The sequence below is a fragment of the Rhinolophus sinicus genome, chromosome 15 (assembly GCF_057876585.1).
Source record: "Rhinolophus sinicus isolate RSI-liver-muscle chromosome 15, RSI-T2T, whole genome shotgun sequence".
Classification (NCBI taxonomy): Eukaryota; Metazoa; Chordata; class Mammalia; order Chiroptera; family Rhinolophidae; genus Rhinolophus; species Rhinolophus sinicus.
This window is the reverse complement of record NC_142515.1, coordinates 20,132,771-20,152,844: the sequence shown is the minus strand read 5'-3', so window position 1 is coordinate 20,152,844 and position 20,074 is coordinate 20,132,771. Positions and strand designations below refer to the sequence as shown.

The window sequence follows — 20,074 nt, the reverse complement described above, 5'->3', positions numbered from 1 at the left end:
TGGAAGAAGTGAAGAAAGATGAGGGTTTGGGGGACAGGCGGGGGGGGGGGAGAGAGAGAGAGAGAGAGAGAGAGAGAGAGAGAGAGAGAGAGAGAGAGAGAGAGAGAGAGAGAGAAGCATTTGAGGATGGAGATTGACCCCATCTTTATCCTAAATTTGTCTAAGACAGGAGCTTGACTCCTTTAATGAAATAGTGTGGACCACTCTTTGAGTCTACGCTTTATGATTCACTTTATTGGCTGTTTGCCCACCAAAGTGGTTTTCTTAACCAGACACTCACTCAGACTCCAAGACTACCATTGCCCATACATGGCAATCAAGGCTACAGGCCAGGAAACAGAGCATGCCAGCAGACTCTATAAAGTTAATCCAACGTCAGATTTGCCTTAAAGAAACTTTAGAGGGCGCTGTTAACACTTTGCTCAGGGCTAGGTACTAGAATATAACAATGACTAAAACATGGTCAATTCTAATATGCAACTCATTCTGTGATAGAGGCATGGCCAGCATTTCAAAAGAGTGTGCAGAGAAGTGTGAGTCCCTCTATCCAGGAAAACGAAGGCTTAGCACATATTTGTGACTCAATAAATACTTGTGAACTATTAGGATGGTCTTCAGAGAGGATACTTGAACTCTGTTTTAAAGGATAAACAGTAGTTAATAGAAAAGGATCATATCTTTCAAGTAGAATGAACAGCATGTGCAAACACATGGACTACTGAAAAAGCATAGCATATTTGGGAAATGGCAGAGTTTAGTGTAGGCAATCTTTAGGTTTTAAGGGCAAGTATGATTAATGTTGAACTAGGAAGGTTAGGTAGTTTGTGAAGGTTCTGAGAAGCTAACAGGGGTTTGACATATCTCTTATAGGCACTGGGAAGTGTGAGATGTGTTGCATTTATTGTAGTAAAAAATCCTGACAATAGATTTACATGTCAGGTACCCACTCTGGTAGCAATACAGAGGAATGCTGAGGTGGGAAGTGAATATGTAGGGGAGAGATGTCACAAAAAATGACCAGTTAAAGATGACTTTAGTTATCTAGAGATAAATGATCCTGGAATGGAAACATTCAAAGGCTACTAAGGAAGTTGAACAGTATAATTAATGACTAATAATATATAGTGTGGGTGAGAGGGAGGGAGAAGCTTTCTGAGTACAAGAGCAGGTAAGAGCTGGCCTTGCCTTTTAATCAAGATGGGGACTATGTAGGAGAAATATGCTGGGGGAACAATAATGGTTTGATCATTTATATGCATTTGGAGCACATGAGAAACAATTGGGTGAAGACAACCAGGAAAGTTGAAAATATGGATCTGAAGATCAAGCAGAGCTTCCCGTTCCAGGTAGAGATGTGGGAGTTGAGGCCGTGGGGGTCCATAAACCACCCCACGCCCCACGGATAGTATGGGAGCAGGACAGACACGGATGTTGATGCTTCCCAAGTTGTAGGAGAAAGCTCCAGGGATGGACATGGAGAACAGGCCGGCAGACAGGAAGAAGTAAAAGAGAATGATATAAGAGCATTCCTGTGGGGAGTTGTTTAAAAGATGAACTTCACCTCAAATCTTTTTATAAAGAGACTGTCCACAGAAAAGGACAAAAATGAGGCTGCTCTGGGATGCACTTGACTGTGAAAGATCCAGAATTGTGTTGTATTTTGTATGATTGTATTTATTAAAATCATATGAGCTTTTTAAAAAATAATTTTGTAATTGTAATAATAATCCCAATAAATAATAATAACCAGCCATGCCATTTCATGACTGGGTCTTAAATCTCATGAAGACCAATTACTCATACACCCCTTTGGATGAGATTAAGTGACTCTATACACATATCTCCAAGTTCCCTCCAAGGTCCCTAATTGACTCACACTCCCTAAGACCACAATTCCCTGGGACAAAGGGTTACACCAGTCACTGCACTCACAGACTCACCCACTTCACTCCCCTGGGTAATTCTCTGCATTTTGCTCCTCAGTCTGGTCTCTGGAGACTTGTTTCCCCTGGCTGGTTAAGATGAGGCTTTCTGGCTCAGTGTTCTTGGACACGGAGACTTCCAGCTACTTGGGAGCATGCCTTCCCACAGGATAGGGAGACAGCTGGCAAAGCTCCTCAGGTTCCAAGGGAAGACTCTGCTTGGTGAACTTCTTAGTCTTCTGCCTGCTGCCTGCTACTTCTCGCAAGTCAAGTCGAAACTTACTCTTCGTTATCACATCTCTGAGAATTACCTCTAATCTCTCAGCCTAGTTCCAGTTAGGAATCAGAGCTGAGCAAATGGGAAACAACTAACCCCTCCACTTCTATTCAATCCAGCAACTATTTACTGAGTCTCTATACTGTCAGGCATCTTTTGAGAGAGTGAGGTTGCCCCCAAAGATCTCCAGGAATGTCTGGGCAAACATACAGTAAGAGCCTATCAGACAAAAGACTATAGCGGATGGATGTACTCATCTGTCATAGAGGCCATGATCTAAGTTGCTGAGATGTGGTGGAGGTGGTATTTTGGAAGGGCTTGTGGGGGGTGGGTGCTGACATGGAGGGGTGCACTGCAAGCAGAGATAGTCAGGGGAGGAGGCAGGCATTTCTGCCAAATTGAAGACTACATTACCATAATTGGATTGGGAGAAGAAGACGTGTTGTTCTGGATAAAAGACTTTCAGGAGACACAGAAGGAAGAATAGACATACCCTTTACAGGGGGAAAACTCAGGGTTTTGTTTCCTTCAGGAATCTGCCTTCAGACAGAAGCTTTTAAGTTTTTATCAAAAGCAATATAATCCTTTGACTAAACACTCAAGAATTTAAAAATTAACTCACAATATCAGAACTTTGACACAACTTTTACTGTTTTGTTTTGCTTTTTCCCTCCTGCACGTTTTTATTTTTATAGAGTTGTAACCCAAGAAATGTAAGGAGATAGGTCAGAATGCAGCTATCATAAGTGTTTTTTCACTGTACTAATTTTAATCTTAATGGTGGAGTAACATTCTATCAAGTTGATATTATTATTTACTTAATGTTTTTGAATATTTGTGTTTTTCCCACTTATTTGCTATTATTATATTATAAATAAAGTTGTAGGCATTTCTTCCTGGATATGCCTTTTTCCTATATTTTGGATTATTTCTTTACGACAAGCACTCCAAGTTACAGTTACTGAACAAAGGGTCTGAATATTTTTATGGCCTTACAGTGAGTCTTTTGAAAAACAAATTGGCACTATGTATCAATTTTTAGTGCTGCCAGCAACAAATGAGGAAATATCTTAATTGAAGCTTCACCAATATTAGCTATTTTAAGTTAACAAAAAATCCTGCTTTCGTAAGTAAAAACAAGTGCTGCTTTGCTTTTTCTTTAATTTGCATTTCCCCATGTTTGTTTATAACTTCTTATTCCTCATTTGCCGCCAGTCTGTTTATGTTTTACTCAGAAGCTCTCCCCCTCTAAGTACAGAAAATATGGGAGGGGCTTTTGCAAAAGTTCCCAGCAAACAATAATTTGGAAATCATTTGCAATAGCATTTTAGTTTCAGTGAAAATGTATATAAGAGCAGAGGACGTAGTGAAACTAAGAATTCTTTACCTAGCAGTCCTAGAGGACAACAGAAAGAAAGCCTGGATGTGTGTTGGAACTTGTGCCTAAAATGCTGCATTGAAAAACCATGCACAAGCCTTAGCCCTGTATGTATTCTGCTCCTTGTTACTGACTTGTGTCCTCCTCGAGGACCTCACTCTTCAGTCTATACATCTTTGCAGGTAACCAGTGTCCCCGAAGACCAGATCCTGGTGGCTGTGTTCCCTGGCCTCCCAACTTCAGCAGAGCTCTTTATCCTCCCCCCGAAGAACTTGACAGAGAGGAGGAAAGGCAATGACGGGGACCTGGAACAAGTAAGTGAAAGAAAACTTAGAACAATTGCCTATACATCTCATTCTAAGGGGACCCAAAGATGATTCCAGCCACAATGAGAGACAAGCTGTCTCCCGTTGGCCCATCAGCCTGTCACTATTGGCCCAGCACTCAGGGCTTTGAAGAGCAATCAGCCTTACTCAGAATAGACACAAATGCACATAGATGGGAACATTTAGCCACCCAGGAAGAAAAAGCCCCCCTGGCATCATCATTCCAACAGTTGGCATCTCTGCAACTTGCTCCCATCTCCCACCCAATGACTTGTCCCGGGGGAGAGGGATGGGGGAGAGAAAGAGAGGAATTTGTGTTTCCCTATTTATTTCTGGGAAAGTGTGCTTCTTGTATTTAGAGATCCTGGTCAGTCTAAATCCTGCTTCTGGCGAGAACATGAACTCCTTTCAACATGTGTCTTTGGAGAGAGACGGGTTGTCTCATCTTGCTTTGACTAAGGAAGCAGCGTTTACAAATGACTTACTGTCCTTACCAAATGGGCATATAGTTCCTGTGATCTGCACACTATTCAGGAAGTAAAGGAGATGGCCAGTCCCATGGTTCTCCCTCTGTCACTCCCTGCCCTTACTGGGGTCTTAGTGGCTGTGCTCTGCTTCAATCTCCCCTAATTTCCCTTGATGCTAAGTCAGAAGTAGAAATAAGCGAAAATGAGGCCGCTAGAAATCGGCATGAATCAAACATATTTTCTCCCATATGAGGTAATCATTGTATAGGCATCTCCTGTGTCCCTCTGACACTCACCTGGCCATCACCCCCATCCCCACATCCATCTTCAGTCCTTCTCAAGCAGCATAGATGTCATCACAGTCAGTTTCTCTGGAAAATGAAGCGGATCCTTGCATTGCAGGGTTGCATATTGAAGTTGGCCAGAAATAAATTCAGTTTCTCAGTGCATACATCACTTTTACAAGACCTCTTTATTCTGAAATAGCAAGTGGCATGTGTGAACTATATTTGGAAGCTACAATATCCATCCATTTAGATAAATAGGTAATTATGGTGATGAATAGCAGCTGTGATATTAAAGCGTGTACAGCGAGATAAGAGTTAGGGACAACAGCCTAAGTCTGCCTCTGCTTTCATGTGGGAATTACGGAGTGATTAAATCAATGTTCTGTGTTCTGAGACTTGCTGAGGAAAAGTAAAGAGGAAAAATTATCCCATAAAAAGGAGGCAGCTTCTGCTTTGATGTTTGCCTCCCATTGTCTCTAAGAGAAAAAACAAAACAAAACAGAGGAGTGGGCTGGGATATACGTAACTTATTTTATTCTAGCAAGTGCCTCACTGCCCTGTGTGTATTATTTGATCAGACTAAAGGACAAATGATGGGTTGACTTTCTGTCATTGGAACTCACACATTTTTCTATAAGGTAAGTTAAAAGGTGTGGATGAAAGAGCACTTAACTAGGAGATGAATGAAGCACTGATGTCTGTTATCAACTCTAATTGATAATTGATGTCTGTTATCAACTCTAATTTACCAAGTGACTTTGGACACACCTCTTTGTGTCTCACTTTCCTCTTTAGTATACGTGAATAATACCAACCACTTCCCTGGCTCTACAAGCTCCAAGAGAACCAAATTGATATAAGGTTCCGATATCCTGTCCTCTGATTGAACACAGTCATTTTTTTGCCTATTGAGCCTGATTTCTTACTCCATGAGGGAACATTGTCGCATGCCATGCCTTCTCATGCAGCCTCTCTCTCTCTTCTTGTAGATTGTAGAGATTCTGTTTAACGCTCTAAATCAAAACTTGGTCCAATTTGAACTGAAGCCAGGAGTTCAAATCATTGTGTATGTCACACAGCTGACATTAGGTGAGTGAGCGCCTGTTGGGATTCAGGGGCAAACGGAGATGGTGATCTGTTTTCCTGAGAGAAAAGGGAGGAGGTAATTACCAAATACTTCTCCATAACAGCCTGAAAATGGCTGTGTGGCACGGCTCTTTTGCATATAGATGATTAAGAAAGATCAATTACATCTTTCTCAAGGCTCCCTATTGAGGTGGCAAGAAGACTTTGTTAGAAGTGGCTGTGCTATTGAATCCCTGGATGATCTGGGGAAAACCTACAATCTCTTTGGGCCTTGACTTTATTACTTGTTTTCAGCTGCAACAGTTGGGATTCTATTAGGTAGTCCTCTAACTCTCTTAATTTCTGCAATTCTCTGATTCTATGAATCTTGGTCTGGAGGCCAGATCGAATGACTTTTTAAAACTCCCTTTGATTTACAGTGTATAAGTCTAAATGGAAGCATGATCAACTCTAGTTGGTTGATTTGTAAAAGTAATAATAAAACAAGACCTGTCCCATTGGGCATCCACAACTGGCTCTCTGGGAGAGCGTATTTGCTAAATGTTTCTTATTAATAAAAGACTTTTCAGATGTGCTCCAAATGTGCTCATCTTAGCACTGTTTCACCAGAACAGTATAAAGGAAGAGAGTGGAACATTGTATCAGTGTTTAATCCAAAATTCCCAATGGGCCACCTGTAATTGTGTTGACAGACACTCAGGCAATGGAGAGAGAGTCCTTCTTTTCTTGTACTCCCCTTAGTAGATACACATGGCTCAGTTTACACAAAGAACAGCAAGTCTCCCCAGGCAGAGCAGAGCAGGTTACCTTCCCTAAGACGCTGTAATTGGGGGTACCATTTCATCATTGAAACCCAGCTTTCTGTGCCCAGATAGCATGCAGGGCAACTGGAGACTCCTTTATCCAGTGGGTATGCCCTCCAGCTAATAGCTTCCAAGTGAGCATGCCTGTTCTTGCCTCCTAGCTCCATTGGTGGACTCCAGTGCTGGGCGCAGCAGCTCGGCCATGCTTATGCTCTTGTCAGTGGTGTTTGTCGGCCTGGCCGTGTTCTTGATCTACAAGTTTAAAAGGTATGTGCTGCGATCACTCAGTTTTGGTCTTGGAGCTTGATTCATGGGAGCTGATTCTTCGTATAATCAACATTCCTAAACTCAATCCAAATACGTTATATTAATTCTCCTTGAAGCTCTCGTTGGCATTGGGGAAAAGCAGGAATGGTTGAGGGTAAGGGAATAAATAAGTTTAAGAATCTGAACTCTATCCAATTTATAAGTATATTGAGTTAGGGAAAGAAGGGATAGTCTATGAAATCAATTTATCCTCTTCAAGGGAACTGTCGGGTTTTCCAACCTCACCTAAATTTCTTAAGTCAGGTCTCAAATGTTCAGGATATCTTTTTCTACAGCTTAACAACCATTCATGATAGTGGAGTAGAGAAAATGCAGCCGAAATCTGTATGCAGACATACACATACATTTTCTTGTGTTACAGCTATGCAGTATTTCTGTTTAAATTTGCATGCTAAAACCATTCAACCTGTCCCTGCCCCCCACCTTTTTTTTTTTTTTTTCCTGTTTCTAAAGGGAAATTGGTGAGGGAAAACAAACTTGACTTGTATTCAAAAATTAATTTTGAAGGCCACAGGAATGGTGATATAACAGAATGCTTATTAAAAACATGAAATTGAAATCAATACTTATGTACTATTATTTGAATAATGTAATACTCTACCAAGAGGTATACTGTTTAAGAGCATATACTCTGAAATCAGACAGACCCAATTTTAACTTTTAGCATTTGTAAACTTGGGCAATTGAATTTGCCCCCCTAAGCCTCAGTTTCCTCATCTGTGAAATGGGAAAAACAATAACACTTTATAGGTTTGCTATGTGGTTTAAATGTAATACTATCTACACCTGGTACATACTAACTAATCAACAAATCTAAGCTATTGTTATAAATAACAAAGAATATACCTTCCAGAGGTGCCCTTTCTGTCACAAACTGGCATATAGTAGGCTCACAAAAATCATATCAGCGGCATAGAAATATGCTTCATTGGAAGCCTGGGTAAAGTAGAAATATCATTAATTACTGTCAGATGTGTTTTGAAAGCATAACTTGGTCCTGGGAGTTTTTCTAGGTATTAGAAGTGATGCTTTTAGATTTTGGAAGCAATCTGTGGTAAAGGTGCTTCATTCTACACCTTCCCCAGCCCCCTTTAACTCTCCTGTAGTGGATATCTCAGGCTTAAGAACACCAGTTTAATCAATATCCATCTCAGCATTAGCCACAACAGCAGGGATCCTTCAACACCCTCTAACAGAAGGACGGAGTGAGGTTTACCTTTCTACTTGATTTATAGACAAGTATGTGAGTCAATGTCCTCTTGGATCAATGCGTGTCAGCCCACCTGCCCTGTTCCCTTTGAGGATGGGCGGAAAACTGGTTATATTACAATTGGAGAGCAAAGATGCAATACACACACAGTCTGGTCAAGGCAACACCCGTTTCTCGATGTACTTCAGTTACATGCAAAGCACACTTTCATTCATCCAAGGATTTGATTGTGGGGAAGCCCGGTGGTTATTGGAGTTTGAAGATGAACTAAACCAACTTTATCTGTCTGGCTTCTAGAACTCCATGATGGCTGAGGTCAGGGCCAGTGGAAGTCCTACAAAACAGTATTTGTGTCAGACATCTCCAAATTCAAGCAAAATTTATCCTGTGGCTTAGAGTTTTCTGTTCTCTTATAAATGCTGCTAAGCTCCTTAGACAGTCAACTTATGAAAGGAGGCATCTCTAAATGTGTACACTTCAATACTTGAACCTACGCCAGGTAGTACCGTCTCTGAATTATTCTACCTCTGTAGTCCCTAAATAGCAGCCAACCCTTTCTATGTCCCTGACAGTGAATTATGTGGCTAAGGCTACAGGAAACAAACACCAGTCAAACTGGATAAATAGCGGAGTCAGCTAAGAGTTACCAATCGGCAATTTTCTTTTCTAGCTACCTTTTCTAGAAGTTTTCCTCCCAATACTCAAGCCCTTTGGTGGACATCCTGTTGGATATTCTTTTCTTTCCTTGGTCTTCTTTCCTCCCCATCACCTGGAACTCCAGTGTTGGCGCTGTGGAGGGTGCCTGGCTTGCAGAAAAGTAAAGGTCATGTTCTTATACCTGATTCCCAGAGTTTCCTTTGCTTCTTTCATTACTGTCCATTAGAACTTTCTGCAGTGATAGAAATGCCCCAAAATCTGTACTGTCCAACACAGTACTAATGTGATCGAGGAGCTGAATTGTGAAATGTATTTAACTTGAGTTCATTTAAATTTAAATAGCTACACCTGGCTAATAAACACTTGGCTAGCACAGTCTAGGGAATGGACAATTCTGTTTCTGTTTCTATATCACTGGCCATGCTGTTTTCAGACCCCAAATTTTCTCTTTGTGACGACCAGCATTTAGTCAGTAAGCCATTCATTCAACAGACATTTATTGCGTGCCTACTGTGTGACAGGCACTGAAAAGAATCTCAATATCCCAAGTCATCACTTCACAGGGGAGGAGAATAGAGTTACCATTGTCCTCAAGCTTTCTGTAAATAAATATCACCCGGTCTCTCACATTTGATCTTGTTCTTGGATAGTGACTATTATTATCTGATGTTTTAGGCAATATAATTAAAAATCACTATGAAATGTTTTTTTCTTTTCTGAAAACTCTGCTTAATAAGACGTTCTTTCTCTACTGTAGGTTTGTTTTTTTCTGGTTATCCAAGATAACTTTTGAGCTTTTATATTTTTTTCACTTTTTTTTTTTTCAGTAATACTTTCATCATAGTCTGAAGACGACACTTCTTTCTCTAATTTCCTCCCATGGGCTTCTAACACTGTCATAGTTAGAACAAACAAATGAAAACTTAAGTTTTTATAGATGACTTGGGTTGATCCATCTTACTCCTCTTATTAAAACCTATATGAATGTGTAGCCCAAGACATACCTATATATCACTCTATTTCCCACCCTTTCTTATCTGCAGACTTTGGGTTCAGTCTTAGATTCTCAGCAATACTACAAGTGGGCATGTTAAGAAATGAAAAACAATTTTACAATTTTTTTAAAGGCTGAAAATTGTGACATATAAAATTCATTCCCTTTCACCATCTATTAAAGATGTTGAATAATCCTTCCTGTTTTTGGAGACTGAAATAAAGTGAACAATCTTTATAAGGATAAATTTATCTAAATCCTCACAGGTATCATTAGGAAAGCAGGAAAGGGTGGGGGCGAGACAGTGAACTCTGGCTACAGCTTTGATGTATATAGGCTTCTGTGATCAGAAATGGTTTGACTGCCCCCAGCACCTAATAAATATTACAGTTGATTCCAATGTTCATGAGTAATATGTACTTTTATGATTAGAAGAAATCTAAGTCATCTGGCTGCATTTCTATTTAGATAAGAAGAAAGGGTCAGCATGAATTTTTAATTAGACACATTTAGAGAGCCTGCGGTTTGCTGCCTCACGTACAGTCTGTTCATTCAAGGTTCTTATAAGTTATATTAAGCTGGTTCAGACCAGTAGGAATCCCAAGGACACCTCCCTTGGTATGTGGAAAGCAACCATTAGAGACATGAAAACTGAAAGTAAAAGAAAGGTAAAAACTACTTGCGTTTTAAACCTATTTTTGGATCTTGTCTTTTGAATTAGTTGTAGAAAAACTTTATTAAATGTCTCCATACTCTACTTCATCGGGGTTTGGAATGGAGTGGGGAGGGGAATGTAGAAGCTTGAAAATATCACATGTTGGTATTAGGACAACAGAATGATTCTTCTTTAGAAATGCACAGAATGTTCTGGGTTGTGGTGGATGTCAGATGTCTCAAGTTTTAATAACATCTATGCCAGTAGTCAGCTTCATGAAATGTCAGGACTTCGGTCCAATTTCCTTATCATTTATTGAGGTAGAGAGATCTCTTCTAGATGTATCTCTTCCAAGATATAAAGTGTGATCTTTTTGTTTGAGAACATAATATATGAACGGAGAAAGAGCACAGGCTTTCAGGTCATTTATTCATTCCTTCAACAAAGTCTTGCTGAATGTGAACCATGTGCCAGGCCCTGTACTAAGTTAAGTGAATAACAGTGAAGATAAAAGCCTGGACCTTGCACACATGGGGCTTATAGTCTAAAGGGAGAGACAGATAGAAAACCAGTTAACAAACATTGCCTATTACATCACCCTAAACCAATACCTGTTCACATCTTTCCTAGACACAGTCCCATCACATATCTATAGCAGCAGAGGTTGGGTGGTCAGGAGAGACCTCTTGGAAATGACTTGTAAGCCAAGTTCTGACAGGCAAGAAGGACACCGTCATGAGAAGGGTAGAAGGAGATGTGTTACAGGTAGAGGAAACAGTTGGTGCAAAGTCACCACAGTGGGGATGAGTTTGATGTATTAGAGTCTTTCAACTCAAAGTCTGGGTCTCAGACCAGTGACATCAGCATAACCGGGAGCTTGGCAGAAATGCAGAATTTCAACCCATCCTTCCCAGACGCATAGAGTCACAAATGCATTTTAACGAGAACGTGGGCAATGTACAGTCACATTATAGTTTGAGAAGCACTGGATTAGAGGAATTCAAAGGAGGCTACAGAAGCTGGTGCACAGTGGGTCAGGAGATAAGGTGACGAATCTTTGAGAAGCTTTTCATTTGAACCTGCCTATTCCTCCAATCTCAAGTCTGCCTGCCTTGTTTCCAAACCCACTCTGTGTCTTTGAAGGAAGTTATTTAGCTTCTCAATCTTTGCCTTGCTCCTTTCCTGAAAGGAAGCTACTGAGATTCCCATTGAATGGACGAGGAAACTGACTGTTGAAGTATTTAAGATACTCGGCCTGTGGATGGTGTTCTGAAAATGGTAGAAGTGGCTATAAATCTTTTATTTCTTGTCTATTCATAAAGGAACCAACGTGAATTGATTAAATTGATGCAAGTTTCACTATGATACAATCTTATGAGTCTCAAAGTCCAGCTCCTTTAAAAACGTATTAACAGGTCTGTTTTCAGGGTTTTAGTGCATATCTGAACGACAATGTTACCCTTCTGTTTGCACCTGCTTGTTTTTAACCCCAGAAGTAGATGCGTTACTCAGGGAGTTCTGTGCATCTCCGTGGGCACCTGGGTCTCTGACCTTGTCTTTCTTGGTCTCATGGCCACAGTGGTGTCTGGGTGACCAGCCCTTTTCCCAGACATTGGCTTTTCCTGTAAAAAGCTTCTTCCCCCTCTTATCCATGTTTCCAACTGCCAATGCTTGACATGCCCTGTGATCATAATCTGATTTTACTCCCCCACCATGTAGGAAAATCCCCTGGATTAACATTTATGCTCAAGTTCAACATGACAAGGAGCAGGAGATGATTGGGTCAGTGAGCCAAAGTGAAAACACCCCCAAAATCACACTCAGTGACTTCACTGAACCCGAGGAACTGCTGGACAAAGAGCTGGACACCCGGGTCATAGGTATGTGTGCTGCTACCCCCAAGGCTCTGTGTCCTCTGTCCCCTAAACACGAGGTCAGCCACCCCACTTTGCCTGTTCTTCAGATAGCACTGGGTTGGAGGGAAGGGGAAAAAATACAAATAATCATGTTTGAAAATTGCCTGCCACCTCTAACCACATAAAACAGGTAGAATGTTTTCTCCTTAAAAGTAGATGAAGATTGAAAATATAGGAGCTGGGGTGGGGGAGGGATGAGGCCAACTATCCATCACTGTTGGCCTTTTTTATTTTTCTTCTATGAAGCAAAAGCATGGTCTGTCCTAATTAATAATCACAGGAAGTTTGGCTCTGTCGTCAGAAAGCCCTAGGTCCATTTTCTTGCTCAGCCCATCGACTTGCTCTGCTACCTCCCTGGGACTTGTATTCCTCATCTGTGACATGGGAATAATAGTACCTTCCATGTTTCCCCAAAAAGACCTAGCCAGACAATCAGCTCTAATGCGTCTTTTGGAGCAAACATTAATATAAGACCCGGTCTTATAATATAATATAATATAATATAATATAATATAATATAATATAATATAATATAATATAATACTGGGTATAATATAATATGATATAATATAATACAATATAAGACTGGGTCTTATATTAATTTTTGCTCCAAAGACACATTAGAGCTGATTGTCCAGCTAGGTCTTATTTTTCTGGGAAACACGGTACCTTCTGAGATTGTCATGATAATGAAATGATGTTTTGTCATTAGCCCAGTGCCTGCCACTTAGTAAGTGTTCAGTACATGTGGGCTCTCACTAGAGGAGAAGACAGCAAGGTATTTCTCCTACCTTGTGCGCCGGTGTGGGAGATGGCAAATGTCAAATGTAGATGAGGTAAGCCAGTGCCCTAATACCGTGTTTCCCCGAAAATAAGACCTAGCCAGGCCATGAGCTCTAATGTGTCTTTTGGATCAAAATTTAATATAAGACCCAGTATTATATTATACCTAGTATTATATTATATTATATCCATCTTATATTAAAATAAGACTGGGTCTTATATTAAGTTTTTCTCCAAAAGATGTGTTAGGGCTGATGGTCCGGCTATGTCTTATTTTCAGGGAAACACGGTAGGATGGAATATCCAGGTGCCCTATGAAATAAATAACATAGTAAGCACCTATTCAAGGTGGATTTTTTATTTAGCAGTAAATTAAACAACAGCAAAAAAGATCCCTGCCTTTGTGAAATTTACACCCTTTTTTCCTGTCTTCTCTCCCCTGCAGGAAGCATTGCCACCATTGCAAACAGTGAAAGCACAAAGGAGATCCCCAACTGCACTAGTGTTTAATACCGACAAGCCACGCGGTCCACCATCTTTCTGACTTTTTATTTTTGATGATTACTATTACTATTATTATGAAAATGTCTTTTTTAACCTTTGTTTACCAAGGGCCCCTTCATAAATAGCAGGCAGATGCTTAGTTTTGGGAGGCAAAGGGATTCTTAGCTGATTAAAATGAGACAAAAAAGATAAATGGCTGTGTTTGTGCTATGGGAAAAGTATACATCTTCCCATGGTCTTTTTGCTTTTTTTCTGCCATTAATAGTGCAATGACTCTCTTTTTCCTTGTTTTCTCTCTTTCTCTTTATTTTTAAAGTTGGGTTAGCTTTTCATTAACCTCCCATTTCTCTATCCCGTCCCCTTCCCCTGGCACACACACTTAAAACATAAACCATTTCCCAGTTAGATCTGCAGGAGGTAGGTTGATGGGGAGTGAACGTTAGCTGCAGAAAGCGTGCACACCTTTATGAAAGGCCCTGCCTCGTGCATGTCAATAGCGAGGCTACTGATGGCTTATTGTATATAATTACAATGTAAATAACTTTTTATTTCTTAAGAAATAATTTAATGTTTAGTAAAAAAGAAAACAGAAAAAAGAAAGATGTGTGTGTTGGCTTATGCACTCACCCTCAGAGCTGACCAACCCCCAGGACTGCTTGACGTGTTGGGTTCTGGATGCTCTCCAGTTGTCTGTCACAATTAACTCTTGCATCTCTGTGTCCATGACATAGCTGTTTTCTACTTATATATATAAGGGGGGAGGGGGAGGGCTTCCGTTGGACAAGTGGTAAGGGAAGGACTATGGTGACATGGTAGAACATGGAGGTCTTTTTGTTCCATCAGTGACATGGGAGAAGTAGCAAGATGAAGCCCGCTAGAGACTTCAAACTGAGATCCAGATGGGGGTACAAGGCTTCCCCTCCCAAAAGAAAAGGTTGAGGATATTATCAGCCTGAGAAAACGGTTTCTCTAACAAAGCCATGCCATGGATCTAAAGATGACACTGGTCTGCTTTCTGGTTGGAGTCCAAGGAAACGTATTGTGCTCCTAGGGAATTCTTGGGCTATTCTTAGCTCAGAAAAGTTCCCTGGGCACTAGGTTAGGCCCAGTGAGTGCCTCTTGGCATAAGAGGACTTAGAGAGGTTGGGAGGGAGGTGACATTTGTGGAACCATGAGCCCATGCAAACCCTGCAGGCCAAATAGGGGTCTAGTCTTTAATGAAATTAGTCAAAGATGATTTTAGCAAAGCTGTGCTATTTGCTTGTCAGATGTACACAACTTCCTTAAAGGCAAATGTCTGCCTTCAGTTCCCTTAAGATAGTTCTTACCTCTTGAGTGACTGACTTTCAAAGCCAGTGTTCTCTTTTCCAGTACCCCAGCCACTTTACTCATTTACACACATCAATTGGTTTCAATAGGGTCACTTTAAGCCATGCTGTAACCTTTTTTTCCCCCAGGCTTAGCCTGTGCACACTTTTAGAAAATGATATACTGTATATATGGGAGGAAAGGCCAATTTTGTACCTGTTAATACTTGTGGGATGTTCACATTTTTCTCTGTGAGACACTGAGAGAATGTGATCTACAGAAATATTACTGGCTACAGCATAGATCAAGATTAGGAGTATTTCTAAAGATCCTGCTTTTTTGTTTCGAGGGTTAAATGGGGCAGACAATTGCAATACTTGTACTAAACACTGGAATACAAATGCATGAGTCATATCTATATATACAGTATATGTACATATACTGTTCTTGGTTTTATTGTTCCATTTGAATATTTCTACTGTAAAAAAAAAGACAGTGGTTTTGAAATTGTTGAAAATAAATGTATTTTTGTACATCAAAGCTATATAGTTGTCAGAGATTTCTCTCTTTGGGCAGTTTTCTTTATTATGTCAGTCAACTATTGCTATAATAATGCTACATGGCAAAAAAAAAAATCTCAATAGCTTATAACAACAGATATTTATGTTTTGCACTTAGTCTTCAGGTTGGCTGTGATTTGGCTGAGCTCAGTTGGGACTGACCAGGCTCACCTGGGCTAGTTTGGATGCAGGCTTCAGTTGCTTCAAGTCTGCTCCATGAGTTGTCATCATTCCGAGACCAGCAGCTACCCAGGGTATGTTTTTTTCATGGTGGGTTGCAGAATTCCAAGTCAGGCCGACAAAATACCCTATGCCTCTAATGCCTTGACTCAAAGTGGTCACTCTATTTACCTATCGCCTACATTTCACGGACTAAAGCAAACCACATGGCCATGTCCAACATCAAAGGACGAGGGAAACAGACTCTGACTACTCTGGTGTAAGACACTACTGAGTTACATGATAAAAGGTGTGGATAGGTAATTCCAATCTAGGAAGGGCATGAAGGATTTAGAACAATAGTTCGATCTATTCTACTTGTTCATTTACTATGGCCACCCTGGGGAACCCTCATTAGATGGCACATTTGAATCAATATCTAACTTTCCCATCCCAATGTTTGTGGCCAGGACTTCTAAGCAGATGTCTGGGTAAGTGCTTGGACTTGATTGTGACCTCAGCTTCCAGTGAGTGGTAGAGTTGGAATTTCAACTCAGGTCTTGAAGATTTCAGAAGGAGTAATAAAAACAAGAGAGGAAATCAGCAGGAAATCTCTCTCTCTCTCTCTGTCTCTCTGTCTCTCTGTCTCTCTGTCTCTCTCTCTCTCTCTCTCTCTCTCACCATTTTCATGCTGTTTGATGAATCACACCTGTAACATCTCCTTCTCTTGCTTGTGCTGAGTAAGAAATTTGGAAGAGTGAGTGAGTGTCTCTTCTCCATGTTAGGTAATAAGGGAATGTGAAGTAAATATCTAGAATAAGAGCTGGATATTTTAGTTTTCTTAGTGTTTCAAAATATATGATGAATTTCCACAGATCCGAGAAACCTGAAAGCTTTGGTCAATAATTTGCTGCCACGCTTTGCATACTAACTGGCTATTCTGGAGGAATCATATATGTTGGACTCAAATTGAACATGTAAGATTAAACAAAGGTGGGCTTTTTTTATTTGTGAATCTATTTAACAAATTACAAATTTTTCTTGGTATAAGTTTTCTTGAGTTATACTCACCTTTTAAACAAATTTTCATTATATAAGTACCTTCCTTAAATATTGAGGAGTCACTTATGGTACCTCTAAAAGAAGTAGTTGGTTTTCTCAGTCTAATTAGTGGTTTATAACATAAAGTACCTGTACGTCTTTAAGGGATTTTTTAATAGTTTTGAGTTTCACAAATAGTGTAAAGTGTCTAATATTCTTATCCCGTCAAAGGTGAATTTTCTACATGCATTAGTTTTTGCTTTCCAATGGAATCTGAGTTCTTCCCATGTTAATTTTATGTCAGGTTGATAAAATTGCTCCACCAGATTAAAAAGGATAAAAGTGAAATCAAGTGGTAAAACAGTATGAGTTAGTTGGTTCATTCAGGCTAAGCCGTGCTAGGAATATAGTCTCTGTATCCAGCACCAGCATATGTCTGTCAGATTTCTCAGTAGTAGACGGGCAAAGGCAGATGGCAGAGAGTGTGACTACCTTTGTAACTAGTGTGTCTCACCAGAGTGAAGACGTTGCATCAGAATTATCTTCTCTAAGGCATTTCTAGACCTGATAAGTAAGCCTTCGGAAGCACTCTGGAGCTGGAACCTAGCTATCAGCACAGTAAGCAGATTCTCTGAGGATTCTCATGTGCACTGATGTTTGAGGATAACTGCTCTATCTGCTACTGAAATAGTTCAGGGAGAGTGAGTAAAAGTCACCTGCCCTGGCTTCTGTCACCATGATACAGGCACCTAATTTACAGAAGTGAGAACAGCTTCCAAATTTGCTCATTTCCTTCTGGGCAACAGCTGCAACTCTGAGAGAGTCATCTAATTGAGTTATCTGGAACAGAAACACACTGTGAATTAAGGTGGTGATGGATTGTACTTTGGAAAGAATATTAAGCCAGGAATTAGGAGATCTCTGACTTTCAGCAAGTAATTCTGGACCACGATTTCCTTATCTGTAAAAGGAAAGCACTTAAGGCCTGCCTCACTGGCTCGTTTCGCTTTCCAGAGGTCTGAAAAGCACATGGTCAATTCCAAAATGATTGAGAGATGGCTCCTATGGGCTGTACTTAGGAGAACTCTCTTCTTCTGTAAAGGGATATACTGAGACTCAGAGACGAAAGTGACTTCTCTAAGGTTGCACAGCAAACTAGTGCAGAGCTGAAGCTAGAATCCATGTCTTCTTTCCACCATACCATTCCCTAACAAATGCAAAGCTGACTAAACTGCACATCATTGAGAGTCAGTGGGGAGCCGGTGGTTATGCCAATATGGCTCCCATGTTTACAATGTCCAGAATGGTTTAGATTCTAACTTCCCAAGTGTGCTCATTATTCAGTAGTTCACATCCATCCACATCCTGTTACCCTCCTGACCCACTTGTTTAGTAGCCCATGGCCTGATGCCCTTACTTCCCTCACTGGACGGAAGTCAGGCTGCTCAGTAGACAGCTGCCAGGCCCCGGCTTCACATGCTGTGTTGCTCTAAAGTGGTTGGCCTTGTTCAACAGGAAGAAGGCCAGAGAACACACATAAGCGATGAGGATGCCTCATCCTGACACACACCAGATCCCGCCAAATTCTCTGACCTGCTCCAACAGTACTGCCAAAGGAGACCAGATGTAGCCCAACAGTTCCCTCTCAAAGTACTATGGCATCCTTTAAACTTATTTTCGTTACCATTAACTGTACAGTAGCAGAGTGCCCTTTAAAATGCTCTTTGCCTCTATGTTTTCAGACCATATATCATGATGAGATATTGGTTCATTCAGAGGGACATTGTATACAAAAAAATAGGGCGGAGGGGAGGAGAGCCTGGCCAGAGTTCAATTTATTCAGAGACTAAAAGTCTCAATAAAACTTGTATCCATTACTTTTTAATTATCTGAGGCTCAGATGGGTAAAATGACATAATCAGTATCCAATTTTTCTATCTATAAATTGACCACAATGATATCTATCTCACAGGGATGGACCCCAGATGAAATGAGATAATTTGGGTAAACACACACAAAATGATGAGGGCCTGACACATGATGAATTGACTCTGAGAAGCTCTAGTTCTGTTGTGCTGCATCCTTTCCCTCTGACCTCCCTGGTCTCAAGTTGTAAAAATGATCTGCCTAATCTCTCACCTAGGGCTGTACTTCCAGGGATATAATTCAGAATTATCTGGAGAGACATCTCCCTCAGCTCCCCCTCACAAGGAAGAGAATTTGGGTTAAAATCCACTATTGACATCTTGATTCCATTTTATTGCCTTTTTTTATTTTGTTTTATAAATACAACCGGTTTAATTTTCCGTGGACCATATGGAAGAGATAAGACATGGACGCTTCTAATCAGGACTGCCAGAAATGCCTCATAAAAATAGACTGAAGGCTCTCGGGTTCTGAAACATGCTCCTCCTTGATAAATGTAGTGATGCTCTGGAGGCAGCCATGCTGCTGGGACAAGAATAGTTCGGCTTTGCTTGTTTATGCTTTGAGGCTCCAGTATTTATAACTTGCTTCTTGTTGACTCCCCTTTCTGGTATGAAGCTTTGATGATGATGTTTGCAGTTCCAGGTTTTGGGGTCCCTCAAAGGCCCTCTGAGGGTCACTGACTTGAGTTCCTACATCTTTACACATTGAAAAATAATCAGATAAAAAATTATTTGCAAAAAAAAAGAAATATATCTATATCTATATCTATATATATATCTCAATATATATATCTCTCAATATATATCTCAAGATATATATATATATACCTTTTATATATCTGGAGGTACCGAGGACATGGTTTCTTGCCTTCGATTCTGGTCACAGGTCAAGGAGAGCTCTTTCAGAGAGTGAACACAACATTGAGATTCTTTTCAAAATGCCAGGAAAGACAGAGGAAAATAGATCATGACAAGCACACATGCCATCTGTCATTATGGCTTAGTCTCTGGGGAATGGCGCTGTTTGCAGCTATTAGAAATGAACCAGATAAAGTGGAGCCTTCCGTAACTTGCTCTTGAGAAAGCATGTGGTCTGGTCCCTGAAGAACAGAGACCTGCTCAGCTGAAATATCTGTGCCCAAAGTGTCCCGTGTGCTGAAGAAATCCCTAGGCCCCAGGGATTTCTCCCCACCAAGAAAGCCCTACTTCTCCTCCCTGGAGCCTCTCCCAGAAGCCTCTTCTTATGATGTAGGGTCTTTTGGTGCTTATTCTCCCTTGCAAAGGGTTATTAAAATCAGTCTTCCAAGAAGAGGCTGCAATTAACATTGTGTCCAAGCATGGTCGATAGGAAGAGAAAGGAGGCTGTGCAGAAGTAAGAGAAACAGGACAGAATTGTTTTTCTTGTCACTAATCTGTCTTTCTTGGTTTCTAGATAGAATCACCTGGGAAGCATAAAATTGTCTCCATAAACAGCACACCTGGTCCT

At 40.6% G+C, this 20,074-nt stretch overlaps 1 protein-coding gene across 1 annotated transcript in view; it reads left to right on the top strand.

The window, feature by feature from the left end:
- The window catches only part of SORCS3 (sortilin related VPS10 domain containing receptor 3), a 539,923-nt gene extending 525,731 nt beyond the window's left edge, over positions 1-14,192 (top strand). The window contains exons 23-27 of the mRNA XM_019725085.3: positions 3,760-3,891; positions 5,647-5,746; positions 6,708-6,813; positions 12,109-12,269; positions 13,534-14,192. Of these exons, the coding sequence (XP_019580644.3) occupies positions 3,760-3,891; positions 5,647-5,746; positions 6,708-6,813; positions 12,109-12,269; positions 13,534-13,598 (564 nt within the window). The 3' untranslated portion in view covers positions 13,599-14,192. The remainder of the gene's footprint in view (positions 1-3,759; positions 3,892-5,646; positions 5,747-6,707; positions 6,814-12,108; positions 12,270-13,533) is intronic.
- Positions 14,193-20,074: the final 5,882 nt, after the last annotated feature.